Source organism: Podarcis bocagei (genome assembly GCF_964188305.1).
Source record: "Podarcis bocagei genome assembly, chromosome: 7".
In the NCBI taxonomy this organism is placed as follows: Eukaryota; Metazoa; Chordata; class Lepidosauria; order Squamata; family Lacertidae; genus Podarcis; species Podarcis bocagei.
Window position 1 is genome coordinate 17,698,412 of NC_138132.1, and position 16,126 is coordinate 17,714,537.

The following is a 16,126-nucleotide window of genomic DNA, read 5'->3' on the forward strand; positions in this document are numbered from 1 at the left end:
GTGTGGATCTTGCCCGAAGTCCGGGGTTGGGCTAGGGCCATGACACAACCCTGTCAGGAACCCAGGGGGAGCTTGAGTTGGTTTGCATTGACGGGGCTCCCCCTACTGGTGGTTGACCCTTACTGGACTCCCTGCATGATGGGCAGGAGTCAGATATAGTCGGGTCAATTCCAATGCCTAAGCCAATACCACTCACATTCTGCAACCAATAAAGTTGTGGCCTAAATTTGCCCAATAACATTAACCTAATATCTGTGTCCTTGTGTCTTATTCATCAACAAGGGGGTGGTCTCGGGGTCTCGACACGCAATGGAGGAATCTGATTAATCACACTCAGGCCCAATAAGTGAAAGCTACAGTTTCTGGGATACTTGGGTATAGCAAATCTATCTAGATTATACCACTATTAATTAATAAATTATTCATCTCTAAATTGCTTCTACATCATTTACTAAAAATAAATGAACAAATCTGCATTTTTGTTAAAATCCAGAATGATTAAGATATACACCATAGTTAAAATATGCAATAAAAACACTTTAAAATATAAACCACCATGATTAAAATGTTCAATTCAACAATTCCCATTAAACAGCTCAGCAGTTATGCTCCACCAGCTTAGTCGGCACCCAACACCTTACATTCAACTAGGAATTTAACTCTGATGAACTTTCACTCTTTCCCCCAAAGCAGTCGCAGAAGTGTAGCAGCTTGGTGGTGCAGAGAACTGTGGGTGAGAGATCCACTTTCCCCCAGTTGCTTTTGACATTTGACATACTTGCACGCAAGGTTTCCCCATTATCATCTCATTACCATTTGAAGAAATCTCCTTCACCCACCTCTTTCTCCTTTCTGCAGTGACATCTCTGATATGTTCCTCTTGTCATGAGAATGAAACCTCATGTAAAGGGAATGAAAAAGCTACCTGTAATTCTAGTGAAACCTGTGCCTCTATGGTTCTGCATAACAATATAGGTGAGCTGAATCTTTTTGTTTGCTCTTTGTCATCCCAAGGAACGACTTTTGTGTGTAAATTAACACTATTTATTCTTCATGAATTGTATTTATATCCCATCTTCTCTCCATGGAGCACAAGGTGGTGTACATGGTTCTTCCCCTTTGCATGTAACCTTGTGAGTGGAAGTGTCCAAGGTCACTGAGTGAGTTGAACCCTGGCAGCCTAGGTTCTAATCCATCACACAGCAGCTATCCTCTGTCTCATAAATTTATTCCAGTGTGGTGTAGTGGTTGAGAGCTATAGACTCGTAATCTGGGGAACCGGGTTTGCGTCTCCGCTCCTCCACATGCAGCTGCTGGGTGACCTTGGGCCAGTCACACTTCTTTGAAGTCTCTCACCTCACTCACCTCACAGAGTGTTTGTTGTGGGGGAGGAAGGGAAAGGAGAATGTTAGCCGCTTTGAGACTCCTTCGGGTAGTGATAAAGCGGGATATCAAATCCGAATCCAAACTCTTCTTATTCCATCATTGCTTCTCTCTTTGCATCACATGAAGGTTTCAGCATAAAGATCCTGGCATGCATGAGCTATGCTATGGCCCTCTAGAAGTTGATGGACTACCACTCCCATCCACCTCAGCCAGCATGACCAATGGATCGAGATGATGGAAACCGTAGTTCAGAAAATAATTGAGGGCTACAGCATAGCCACCCCTGCTTTAACCAGAAAGAGTGAGCTCTAGTTTGATTGTGGTGAGCTTTCCATCATAAGGCAAGGTATTCAGTTAAATAAATAAATTAAATAAATTATTAGAAATTCAATGCAGGCATCATTTGGGGCAGCTGGAGTTTCCCTGTTTGCTGCTACCCCTGCTGGTCCAGATTAGATTTTACAAAGAAAGAAAGAAAATTGTCCTGAAAGGCTATTTTTCCTTCTTGCATTATTCCAACTAACATCCTGAGGAAGACAATGTGTGCCGTGATGTCGTTCTGCCCAGAGATCCAGGTCCCCTTCAGTTTCTTGCAATGGTTGCGAAACTCAGAGTGCAATGACACTTTTATCCTGCTCTGGTTTGCCAGAAAGCAGCTTAGTCATGCTGGACACATGACCTGGAAGCTGTACGCCGGCTACCTCGGCCAGTAAAGCGAGATGAGCACCACAACCCCAGAGTCGTCCGTGCCTGGACCTAACGGTCAGGGGTCCCTTTACCTTTATGCACTGATTTTAGAACACAAGGAAGGACTATATGGCCTCAGCTTCACAATGGCCCCTGGCATGTTGGATATCTCTCAGTTTCAGCTTCCAGTTATCTCACTGCCTGCAGGCCCTGGAATAATGACCTGAGATAACAGATTGTGGTAAAAAAGTTAGACATCATTTGTCACAATTGGTGAGTCTTCAGCAGTAACAAAGTATGCAAAGGCTGACTGGTGACAACTGTGCATAATGTGAGGGCAGTTTTTAGCATGCATGGGTGATTTCCCTGGGCACAAAATTGTTGGGCTGCAAAATTTCAACACCCAGTGCTGCCTCAATACAGCTATGTGCTTCCGTTGCTTGGCTCCATTGAAAATGGCTTTTCTATGTAAACCAGGAAGTGACCTTTGCAGATAGTGGAATGACTTATATCTGTGGCTGCAATCTCCTGGGTGATGTAGACACTGTTAGACGTTCCCTCTGTATGGCCCCAGGTGATGGCAACCCATGATATGCCACTGAGTCAGGGAAACCTTCCTCCATCATCAGAACGTTGCAAATTCACTCTCATCTGATAAATGAGGTGCCCTTTCCATCTGCTACGTCTTTCAACTAGAGCCTTCCAGACAGACAGGGGGGGGGGGGTTAATCTGTCTCTCACCTTTTCATTTTTTCCAAACTTACATTGAATTCTACGCAGTAGATAAATAAATAACTCATAAAATGTGCCAGCATTTAAGAGCAATTTTCTCCTAGTACAACATTCTCCTGCAGTTTTGACTAATATAGAGGTATTTGCAAACCATTTCTCTTAATACATTTTTTTAACTACTATAGCTGGATTGCACTCAACTAAGTCTGACACAGAGAAAGCAACTGAAATTAATGACCCTAAGTTAGCTACACTCATTAATCGCTGCGGGTCTATTGTGAGTTGGACTAGCATTGAATGCCACCTGTTTCTATGCACATATTCTTTAATATTTGCATCTTTGTATGCACAGTTTGGTTGGAGAACTGCTTAGCGATATCAGAGAATAGTGGAATTTGAAGGAAAATTGTGTTTTGGTTTATCTATTGGTTCAAGAACTTTGAATTGCTTACTTTCTCACTGAAGGGTGCATAATTTACTTAATGGGAAATATCATTAAAAATAAATACATTTGGTAGGAATTAACCAGAATCTTTGCAGATCTTGTGATTTATTTCCTTTTGTTCTTTACAGATCCAACGCGTACAATGGCAACTGTCCGGGGTTGTGTTCTTTCTAAAGGTTGCCACACAGGAGATTTCAGTATCAGTTCAGCCTATGGGAAATTCCTCCAGATGAAGGTCTTTTGCTGCCATACCGAACAGTGCAATGAGGAACCTGTCCACAGTAAGTATATTTATCTCTGAAGTTTAAAGGTTTATAAAGCCATTACACGAAGTGCCACCTAGTTACAGGTAAAGTGTAGCATTTCTGTTATTCGGTCCATTAAGACACTGGGTTCAATTGTTCTAAGGAGTATCTATAGTTTATCCTTGAATCTGGGATATATAGAGTAGATGATGTCCTTTTAGGAAGCAGAATACTTTTGTCCTCCTTACTTACACCGGTCAAATTTCTAACTGGGTGGGGAGGGGGGTAGGCTGGAGTAAATGAAATAGAAAGAAATATGGAAACTGTTGGCTTAGTTCTGCCCAATTTGGGTTCTGGGCCTGCCCACTCCTCGCTTGCATTGAGAGAGAGGGGGGGAGGGGAGGGGATTACCTCCAGGAGAATTCAGCTATCTGTACGCTCACATATGGAGTTTTAGAAACCTTACACCAAGTGAGAACTTCAGAAAACCCACAGAGAAAGAAAATGCATGACAGAAAGTGAAACACAAAAACATTATTTAGAGCAAGCACAGCAGTTGATGACAATTGTAGGACAGAATGGGGACATTCCAAGCCCAGCTATGGTCAGACATTACTAGAAGGTGTGAAAACTACTGAAGTAAAGTTAAGAGAGAGAGGAGGGAATGTATTGAATTCATAGGCCGACACTGCATTTTTACTTTGGTAGTTCCGACACGTGAGGATCTTTCTCCCAATGGTCAACAGTGCCCAGCCTGCTTCCGTCGTACCTATTTTAAAGGGAAACTTAATTGCAAAACTCGGGGAAATGTCAGCTGCCTTGCCAATGAGACCAAGTGTATTGACTTCTATAGTCAAGCTGGAGGTGAGTAATATTGCCATTCAGCCAGAAAATTGACTCTCTGTCCCTTTCTCACTGCCAGAAAAGCAATGACTGATCTTTCTTTCCTTTTTATATATGTTATATGTGTATAGTTTTGATTTTTTTTCTCCTGGGGAAAGGAGGGTGCTCTAGTCAGATTTGCAGATTTGCAGACGTGCAGGGTTTTAACATTGCATGGAGAGCCTACAAATGTACAGGGGGCTCCTTGCAGCACACCTTTGTCCTCTAATGCACAAGGGGCAGCAAAGGTGAGGGATACAAGGGAGGGTGGAGGACTGGTCAGCATAGCTGTCAACCGTCCCTTATTTGGCGGGAAAATCCCTTATCCCAGTGCTGTGTCCCGCTGCTGTCCCTTATTGATGATGCCCCTTAAATTTCCCAGGTTTCAAAGGAAGCAGCTCCCCTCCCTTCCTGCCAGCTAGGGAGGAAGGAGGCTACAACTATGTTGCTTGGCTGCGTTGCTCACCCAATAAGGAGTCTAAGAACAACTGGGTGGTGGAGCTTGCATGCCTTGTGCCGATCAAATTGGCTGTGTTGCCTGGGGACTCGCCTTTGCTCAGTGCTTCCTAGCAGAGAGGTGACGGTGGTTTTCCTTGCTGCATCCCGTTTGCCGGGTTGCTGCGCTGTGGGAACCACTGCTTAAGGCTTTGTTTGGCTGCTGGCTGGGCTTTCTGCTTTTGGCTTGGAGGGGCTCAGAAGTTGAACATACCTGTGTTTGGAAAATCCCTTATTTTGACTGCTGATCCCTTATTTTCGAGGCTGCTGGTCCCTTATTTTCAAATCTGTAAGTTGACAGCTATGCTGGTCAGCACATCATTTCCTCAGAAATATGTTGCATTGAGTTCTGGATCCTGATGCCAGCACAGCTTCCTATGTGACATGTGGGTGATTGACACTGGGAGCAGATTTTGCTTTCAAGAAGGACCTGAGCCTATTGACTGTGACTCCAAGCCCTGCTCCTCAAGCCGCAATTCAGAGTGGTTATCACAGCTACCAACTGTTCTGCTGCAGCAGCAGATTGACCTGACACATATTATATGTAATATGTAAGGCAAGTGGGTGTAGCTTTGGTAAAATAGTCAAATTTGGCCACCTGCTGGGTTTAATTTGGTACACAGGGTAAGGTTCCAAAGGCATGCGCTCATGATATCTGACTGCCAGAAAAATAATACAATTTGTTGGTTCTAGGAACACTGAGCTTTCACAGCAATACCATCATGCAAACTCATTCAAACCTTATGCCTTTTATTTCCCAGATGTTACTGAATATTAGGAACTGAGAATAAAAGGCTGTGCAACTGAAGACGTTTGTGCCCTTAATGGAAAAGGCGTTGGCTTTCGAGAATTCCCATTATTTCAGATTAAAACCAAATGCTACGATGCTGGGGAATCCTAAAAGTAGCAGCAGAAGAAATTGGGAGCCTAGTGGTGAAAGGAAGAGCTCAGGCCTCATGGTGAAATTCACCATGAAAAATAAACTCTTCTGGCACATGTAATCTGTCTTCTTTTTTCTGTTTTTATTTTGTCAAAGTACTAATCATAAATAAATAAGAATAAAAATGTGCACCCCACCACTGAGACCATTCCATTGTAGCTATCCAACGGCCCAAAATTTCAAAACCTCTTGCAATGGTTTGACCCCTTTCCATTTTAACAGTACAAATTCTACAAACACCTTCCGTATCTCCTCAGAATCATTTCTCCTGCGTATTCCCCATCTTACCTTAACAACACATGTTAATTTATCATTAATAGCTACGGTATATCCCACAACTCTTCATGCCATTTCCCCACTTTATATTCTGCTTGCCCCTTCCTAGGGTATCATAATTCATGCAGCTGTCAATAAATTTGTGAGCAAGTCCTTCATAGCCAGTGAACCTTCCACCCCATGGTAAACTTGAGAATAATGCTACCTCTGGGCTTTCAGTCAGCTTTAACCCAGTAATTAAACACGCTTTGCCAGAAAAATTGTGCATATTTACACCCCCACCACATGTGAACATAATTCCCAGTTTCCTGGCATCCCCTCCAACATAGCACTGAATATTCGTTGCTTATTTGAATTAATCTGACTGGTGTGAAATACCATATCCAAACTAGTTCATAATAATTTTCTTTTATTCTTATAGACAACAGTTTCAGTGTATGATTCTCCCATATTCCCTCTCAGCTTTGACTATTTTGGCTCCTTACCCCACATCTCTTTTTATTGATCTTGATCTTCCATTTCTACTAATATTTTATAAATTTCACAGGTTTCCCCTTTTATAGCTGTATTTTCTTTATCTCCCGTTTTTATAATCATTTTTTTTAAATTGTATATTCTTTGCAGTTCTTGCTTTCCCCTAAGCATTTCTTTGTCCATTGCTGCATTTGTATACAGTCAAACCAAGCTATTTTACTCCCTGTTAGAGCTTCTCATTTTCTCCCCCCCCCCAATCCTTTATTTCAAGTATTTTCTTCCCTTTCGCTTCTTTTCCAATTTCCTTTTTTAAATTTACTGGGAAGTCTTCTATCATCACAACTGGAGTTAGTGGGGAATTTGCTGGGATCAATTTTCCTTTATATTTCACTAACTTCTCCCTCATTTCCTGTGTACCAGTCTCTAACCATTCTAACTCTCCTGGTTCTGTTACCCAATCTACGATATATCTTAACTGATTTGCTATATAATATAACTTTGTGTTGGGGAGACCCAGCCCACCTGTTTTCTGGGGTTTATACCATCTTATTTTATTAATTTGAGGTTTCCTATCCCCATTACAAAATTTATTGATCATTCTTTTCCAACCCTTTATCTTTGTCTCCAATATCTTAATTCGTAACATTCTAAATAAAAAAATATATTCTAGACAAGATTTTCATTTTAATTATCGTTATTCTTCCAAACCATGAAAGCTTAATTTTATTATATTCCTCCAGCTTTTCCTTAATTTCCCTCTTTAATTTGTTAAAATTCTCTTGTTCTAAATTTTTGAATTTTCTTGTTATATTTATTCCCAAGTACTTTATTGCATTTCTTAATTTTATATCTATTTTTATTTCCTTCAAAAAATTCATTTTTCATCATCATAGTTGAATATCATAATCTCTGATTTGGACCAATTAATTTGCAACCCTGTTATTTCTCCCCCCCCCCCCAAAATGGGACATGATCTATGAGGAACTAAATGAATGCTAAAACTCACATTCTTAAAGAAACCTGAAGCAATTCCTATTAGGCATTCTAACGATAAGCATCCCAAATAATAAAAAGAATGTTTCTCTATGTGACAACAGTGGCCAGAGTGCTAATTGCAAAATACTGGAAAAGTGAGTTAATACCAACAAAAGATGAGTGGCAATTAAAGTTGTGCGAGTACCTCGAACTAGCCAAAATGACAAAACTAGTAAGAAACCACTCAGATGAAAAGGTAAAAAAAAGGATTGCTTCAAAAACTACCTGATAAAATATGGTTCCAAAAATAATACTTGGTTGTGCTTAGATTAATTTCACAGATATACAGGAAAATCTGAGATTAATAAATGAATTCAGAACACTTACTACTTAAGGAAAGTATTGAAACCGCAAAGAGATAGAGGGAAGTCAACTAACATAGAAGGAATTTAAAATAGTTTTCCGGAACAGAAAGGTGACTGCAAAGAATGAAAAGGAGTAATTTCTTTCTGGGAACTTGGCGTATAGATAAATCAAATCACTGTTTGTATCCTTTGAATAATTTGGTATACTTGTTTATCCCCACCCCCAGATGTAATGTTTAATGTATGCTATCATTGTATTTTTTTAAAAAAGAAAAATGCAATAAAATAAATAAAATAAAATAAGCAGCCTTATAAATCTTAAACTTTAAATAGATCAAAATGTCAACATTCACACAAGAACTTGACAACCTAGCTTTTCACCAAAAGCCAGTAATACAAATTTGGTCAAATTAAATTCTTAACGGATCCTGTTTCCTGCATTAAACATACATATCTGCAACCCAGGTAAAGAAAATTGGGAGCTAGATGCCTCCTTATACAGGAGATTGGGGTACAGACCTCTTTTCAAATGATTCTCAAATATCATTTTGATATCACTTTGATATTACTTTGAGAAATATTTGGAATTTATGAACCCTGACTACTTAGAAAAAAACCATTAAAATGAATGGACCTGATTATGCCCATTCATTTCAACCAGCCTATTCTGAGTAGAACTTAGTTGGAGACAACCCTCTGTTCATGGAAGGAGGGAAAATTCCATGACAGTTGAAAAGCAAGACTCTCAGAAGCTGGGTGGCCATTCTGTTTTTTTGGTTTGGGTTGCAACAGAGAGGAGCAACAACAAAGAAGAGGGTATGGTGCATGCCTGGAATGTGGGGTGGTCAAAGCTTTCATGTTTCAAGTTGAATTATGGTGAGTCCAAAAGCAGGAGTGATACCCCTTGTGCCTCCCTTTCTCCACTTACTGAGGCCCTAAGCCTCAAGGAAATTAGACATATCCAGAAGAAGAACATCAATAACAGAAATAATAGAATAGAAATGTAAATAGTATTCTTCTCTACCCCACACAGTAGGGCCCAAGACAAAGTTGCAATATGATTTGCCAAAACGACTGTAAACAATATTGAAAACATTTTTAAGAACCTCCCTCAAATATTCCTCCAAGGGAGGGATATTCAAGGGAAGGTAAAATACTCAGTTGAAAGAAGGGATGACTGAGAACCTTAGATATGCTTTTAAAAAGGCAACAGATGATCAGGCACAAATAATCAGCAGGGAAAAAATTGAGTTTTCCATGGAGGGCTCTGCTGATCCTATGATGGATCTGGGGTAGCTCAGTTGGTAGAGCGTGAGACTCTCAATCTCAGGCTGATGGGTTCAAGCCCCACGTTGGGCAAAAGACTCCTGTATTGCAGAGGGTTGAATTAGATGACACTCAGTGTCCCTTTCAGCTCTGCAATTCTGTGATTCTATGCTTGCCAACTTAAGTTACAATGGTATGAGTTCCACATTGCAGGGGAAGTCTGGTCCCTGTTTTGAGATAGCATTAGATATATATAGCCAAGACGATGTTGTTTGGGGACTTGAGGACCAAGGCCAGTCTTTAGACCCGAGTCTAAACTTGAGGGTTGCCAAGAATGGATGGTTCTATTTTGTGTCCCTGGATGCATAATGGTTAGGAAGACAATACTATGCTGAAGCTTGACTAAAGGTTGCTGGGAAATGCATGGCCCCTATGGAAAACAGAAGCTTCAGGTCTATTTCATTGGCCAGACCTGCCTTGTGGCACATCTGCCTTCTCAGTGTTAATCTTGCTGCAGTTACAACTGACCTGGTTGTTGCTGTTGTGCAAGTTTGGGGGGGAAAGGGCAGAGGATTGTAAGGTTCTGTACCCCAAACTTCTCCTTTGGTTATCCCATGACCATCGCCTTAGAAAATTATGAAACAGGGGAGGACTCTTGGGAGACTCAGAGCAGATAAATTAAAGTCCTTTGACATGCAGCACGTAATTCATTGCACTCACTTCCACAGAAGGCAGTGATAGCCACCCACCTAGATGGCCTTAAAAGAAGATAGGACAAATTCATGGACGTGAAGGCTAAGAGTGGCTTCTAGCCATCAAGGCTATGCTCTGCCTTCACAGTCGGAGGCAGCAATGTTTCTGGGTACCAGTTGCTGGAAACTGCGGGAAGGGAGAATTGTCTCTGGTCCTGCTAGAGGGTTTCCCACATGCATCTGGTTGGCCCCTGTGGCCCCAGAGAGTGGATACCACCATAGAAAAGGACTTCTTTCTAGTTGAGTTTTTTCAGGTTGTAGCCAAGGCATGCCCTGTCACCGGAAGCCACATAACTGGAGGCCGTGATGATGTTGGGGTAGAACAGACCACCAAGCTGGCAAATGATCCCCTCCAGCACACCCCTCATACCTAGATTCCAAGTATCATTCTTAGGGCTTCTGAATGTTGGCCTTTCCTCTTTCTGCAGATCCTTGCCAAAGTCCGGCCAATGCCTTTTGTCAGAAAAACATACAGCGTCATGTGCTGCGTCAATATCGTCTTGCTCATCATCTGCATAGCATCTCCCAACTGGCTGGTCCATCACTGTGTGAAATCCAATGTTCATTTGGGGTTGTGGCTTTTTTGCTTTGAGAAGGACTGTAAACCACACCCGTACAGCATCGGTTAGGAGGCACAACTGGTTTACTGTTCTTTCTTGGGTTAAGGGTCATGGGCCAAACGGACTTCTGGGTAGGAGTTTTATTTCCATGCAGTGGAGGCTAGGACGAGTTGACTTGAATGACGGTCTTACCCCTTAGGTACCCACTCAGTAGCTTTTGTCTGCAGAAGCAGCATTTTTTTCAGACCTTAGCTATACATTCAAAGCAATATAAGATCACTTTAAACAATCATGGCTTCCCACACATAATTTTGGCAACTATAGTGTGTTAAGTATGCTGAGAGTTGCTAAGAGTCTCCACAATTTCCAGAGTTTCCTGGGGAGAGATTGACTGTTAAACCACTTTGAGAATTGTAGCTCTGGGGCAGAGGGAGATATAGGTCTTCTAATAACTCTCAGCTCCCTTAACAAACTGCAGTCCCCATGATCCTTTGGAGGAAGACATGGCTGTTTAAAGTGGTATGATATTGCTTTAAATGTACAGGGCAGGTGGAGTTATAGTGTGGCAGCATCTATGCTCTGGAACTTAATACTAGGCCAACAACTTGGTTGTAGCCACTTCCTGTTTACTCAGAGTAGGCTCACTGAAATTAAAGACCATAGCTAACTTAGGTCCATTACTTTTAATTGGTCTACTATGAGTAAAAGTTAGTGGAGAACCGGCCTGTTGTTTTCAACACTTGCTAAAAACTTTTTTGTTTAGACAAGCCTAGAGGAACGTGCAATTTTTGTTTGTTTTGCATATTTGTTTGTAAAACTGTTGGTTTTATCTAAATTTTGGTGATGTTGTTATCTCTTCTTGTTTTTTAAACTCTGTTGATTTTAGGGGTTGTTTTCTTATGTTTTATATTATTTAACGTAAACTTCTTCTTCATATGATTAAATACATAAATCATACAGCAGCCTTGCACTGTAGTTCCCTGTTACTATTAGAAGTCAGAGATGAAGCTGTGGCTGGTTTGGATTCAAAGCCAAAAAAAACCCCTCCACACCTCTTAGATTTCAGCAATCTCCTTGGTTTGCCCCCCAGCCTTCCTACCAAAGTAAACAGAGTTCTAATTTGTTATAAGAATGAATGTACAATACATACACAAATGTCCTCCCCCCCCAATTGTTAAACAATGCAGAGCCAGAAATCCTTGTTGGGGTGTTCGAAATTTCTGAGAGTTCTGCTCTGATAGATTTGATCTGCTTTCTGCTCACTGCTGATACTGAACCTTTACTGGCCATTTTCCTCTTTAAGAGAGGGCCAACAATGGGAAGAAGCTATCACCCTCATGCCCTGCTTCTGGGCTGCCTGGAATCATCCACTCTGTACTGCAATCTCGCCACCACCGAGAAGGCCCTCTGCCTGGTTCCCTGTAACCTCACTTCTCACAGTGAGGGAACCACCAGAAGGCCCTCGGTGCTGGACCTCAGTGAATGATGGTGGTGGAGACGCTCTTTCAGGTATACTGGGCCGAGGCCGTTTAGGGCTTTAAAGGTCAGCACCAACACATTGAATTGTTCTCAGAAGCATACTGGGATCCAATGTAGGTCTTTCAGGACTGGTGTTATACGGTCTCAGCAGCCACTCCCAGTCACCAGTCTAGCTGCCGCATTGTGGATTAATTGCAGTTTCCGGGTCACCTTCAAAGGGAGCCCCACATAGAACGCATTGCAGTAGTCCAAGTGGGAGATAACTAGAGCATGCACCACTCTGGCAAGACAGTCTGCGGGCAGGGAGGGTCTCACACAGAGTTGAGACAAAGTTCATCTTTGAAGTGGACTGTTTCACTCCCTTCTTTTTCATGCTCCTTTTCTCTGTGGCTGGCCAGGCCAATACATTATGCTGGATCAAAGCACGTACCTAAGAATAACGGTTAAATTGACACTGGAGCACCACCTGCACCACCTGTTCCCTGGCACTACATTAACTAAACATGTAATTGCCCCCCTGGCTGCACGTGGACCCTCCCATTCATATATACACTGACTAGGAATACACTGCAAATCTGTTCTTAGAAGCACTGGCATAATGCCACAAATGCACTTACAGTGGGACTGTTTTTCTTTCTTTTTTTCTAGAGAGTCTGGAGGCTGTCCGAGGCCTTATGATAATAGCCCTCATTTTTACTTCCTTTGCCTTGCTGTGTGGACAGAACCTTTTAAGTCGCATCACAAAGAGGGAGATTCCCGACTGTATGATTTCATCCATTGCTAACTACTGCGCAGGTATCGTGTCAGGGCACTTCATCATCTAGCATAACAATGAGTTTAGTTCTCCACATGGAGCAGAAACAGCGCCAGCCATGGGCAAGAGTGGAGTATGCTCAGAGGAACTCAGTTCTCTGGGAAGAGGGCTTGACTGTTTGGATGCTCTGGGCATTGTAGCTCTGTGAAAGGAATAGGGAGTTTCCTAGCAACTTTCAGCGCTACAGTTCCCAGGGTCCCTTAGGGGAAGCCATGACTGTTGAGAACGGCATGATGCAGCAGCAGGTTGCCAATCTTTTTTGGACCAGAGGGCAATATTGAGAGTGCCGAGGGTTCCAGTCACAAAATGGCTGCTGTGGAGGGGATATGGTGTAAGACAAAATGGCTGCTGTGGGCAGCATGGCATAACGTTACATAGAGTCCAGCCACTGCTGTTTCATTGTTCCTGCCCCTGGTTAACTCCATACTAACTATAGAAAGTCAGTTGTATCCTTGTGAAGATACAGCTCTGAATGGGACAAGAACTCTGTTTACCTTAATGCCAATCCTGTACCTACTTATCTAGTAGAAAGCCCCATTAAACACAAAGAGACTTACTTCAGAAATAGGCATGTGTGACTGGACATTATTAATGAGTGCCTGGACAGTTTTCATATTTAATTTTTTGGATTTTTTTTCGGGGGGGAGGGACAGCATTCTTTAACATCCACACACAATTTTTGTTGAGTGGTATTTGAAGATAATAACCTTTAGCAAGTAGCCAATCTCAGACAAATGCATCATAGGAAAGATGCCTGCTGGTTGGCAAGGGACAAAGAAAGGGCAAAATGCAGAGATTCTAAGGACTACTTGAAAATAAGACAAAAGTAGGAACACTAATGGGAAGGGGAAGAAACAGAAGCTCTTTAGGACTCCAGGGATTCCTGTTGCCTGGTGTCCAAACAACCGTCTTGTCAATCACAGTTCTGACTTCACTCATTGGCTAAAAAACACTGATAGGCGAGAACCAGGCTGGATCATTTCACAGAAATTGGTTAGAAAGCTGCCTGCACATTTTGCTTTATAACTTTCTTTCTAGGAGAGCTAGAGATGTACTCATTTATTTTTTTAATGAAAGCTCAGAGCCTGGGGCATTTGCCTGGGAGCAGTAGTGAAAACCTTCCTGGGCACTGTGGCACCTATGGGCTTGGTGGCTCCTGCGACACAGCTTTAAATGCATAGTGCTGGTGGGATCTTAGATTCATTTTCCAGTAAGGATTCTGTGTTGGAGGGGATTCATTTGGTTCACATTCTAATGCAATGTTCTCAAATCAGTATACAAAGCAAAGCATACCTCTCTTTTGAAATTTGCCTTTCTCTGAATTTTGCAATTTTGAATGGTGGTTGGCCTCCAACCAAGGGACGATTACAACAATGTGCATAATACTGAAAACAGCATAAAGAAACACATTCAGCTTGTGGGGTTGGTGAGGGGTAAATTGCTTGCAAAAATGCTTATACAAGGCAAAACTGTGTAAGAAAGTGCATCTATTTTTGAAAATGTGCACAAAACACATAGAAATTTCCACTGCAAATAAACGAATTGCAATGGGTTAAACCAAACTGTAATTGACAGGTCCATCCACACCGAGTTGCCAGTCTCGTAGGGCTTAGTACATGCTATGTGGGGGGTTGGAGGCAGAGTGGAAGATTCACTATCTTGTCCTTTCTCTCAGGCAGCAAAATGTCTTGGGACATCCCTGTCTAATAAGAGTTTCTTTCTTGCTTGCAGGACTCTGCACTGTCAGTTCTCTAATGATTGTGTTGTTTGAGGTCCGTGTTGTCATAGATGCAGATGTTATACACCTGGCACCAGACTGGGCTTTCTGCATAGCTTGCATCTCCTTCTCACTCAGCTTAGTGTTGGGTGAGTACATCCTATTCTGAGTCAGATAACAACCTTGGTAAACTTGGGTCAGCTTCGTTTTCTCTCATATATATGAATGAAAATGAGCTTCAATTTCATGTAAAAGCTTCATTTTCTCACACTTCCAGGATTAGTCTTCTCATTTCCCAACTTCTTTTCCAGGTACACAAAACCTGCTATGGGACAGGAAGTTCCACAAAAAAGTAAAACCATCCGAAGAGGAAGAGCCATCAACACCCAGCGACCCTTGAGGGTAGCCCACGGCCTATGACACCTGTCGCAGGTGTTCCCCAGTCAGGTGGGGCCTTGAAAGCTGACAGGCCAATGGGCGTTCTGTTTGGTGATGTCACTTAACCAAGAGCCATTTGGAATAAGCCTGGATTGCAGAAAAGATGCCCACTTTCATCTCTGTGACATCACTTTTGAGTAGCCTTCTTACCCAAGTGCCCTGCTGGAACCCTTAAAATGATCTCATCCATTACCGAGATACCTTTTATTCAGCAATCGTTTCTGCCTTGGGTGGAATATCCCTCTTGCTTTCCAAGACTGCCCCATTTCCCCACGTGCTTCTAATTGTTGTTGCTGCTGTTTTTATTATAATATATGTATATATTGTGAGGACAGGCCATGTCTCAGTCAGATGTGATGCTATGGATGAACACTTAATTATTAAATGTCTTATAGCAACTTTCGCTTCTCATAATATTACTGGAAATTCATGAATCTCTTGAAATCAGGGCCGGTCCTACTATTAGGAAGAGTGAATAGGCTCCCTCATGCCTCATATGATAAGGAAAAGGGAGCAACTGTGAGGGGGTGGAGGACAGAGCCAGTTGTGCTTATGTAGGGATAGGGGAGAAAAATGATTTTGTTTGTATTTTTACCAGAAACTGTCTAATTCACACTTCTCATACCAATATGCAAAGCGAAATACAATTATCCTGCAATATTTACACATCTCTGAATTTTGCAATGTGGTTCTCTGTAACTAAACATTTGGTATAGAAAAGCATATATTAGGGGAAAGTGAGTGTGGAATTACTCATACCTATTACTGAAGATAGCATACAAAAAATCACTGTGGTAATGGAAATGGTTTGCAAAATTGTGAAGATTAGTTAAAAGCGTCATACAAAGAGACATATATTGCAATAGATTTGCCCTGAAATGTTGACAAATGTTTGTGAGTGGTGTTGTTGTTGTTATAAATTGCTGCGGAAATGTGAACTGAATTTAAGATGGCAAAAATGAGAAGCTGAGGGGAACCAAAATTCATAGATTCTTGCCCCCCTTAGTGCCGTGTGGTCTTCTCTGTATGGCCCCTACACAACAAAGTGCTGCTCTTGAGAATGGCAAGGACGGGCGTTGGAGTCCAGCAACATTCAGAGGGCACCAGATCCCCCATCCCTGCAATGAATAGTATCTTCACCCATAGCATTCTTTCGTAATGGCAGCTCCACCACCAAGGAATGAGCTATTTGCTTTGA

The 16,126-nt window shown here is 42.0% G+C and overlaps 1 protein-coding gene across 1 annotated transcript; it reads left to right on the forward strand.

The window, feature by feature from the left end:
- The first annotated feature begins 8,649 nt into the window (after window positions 1-8,649).
- Window positions 8,650-15,326, forward strand: LOC308591222 (uncharacterized protein). Its single transcript, XM_081201783.1, has 5 exons — window positions 8,650-8,778; window positions 10,349-10,544; window positions 12,608-12,754; window positions 14,505-14,639; window positions 14,802-15,326. Exons 1-5 carry the CDS (start codon window positions 8,776-8,778, stop codon window positions 14,888-14,890), a joined length of 570 nt encoding a protein of 189 aa, XP_081057909.1. The 5' UTR covers window positions 8,650-8,775; the 3' UTR covers window positions 14,891-15,326.
- The last annotated feature ends 800 nt before the right edge of the window (window positions 15,327-16,126 follow it).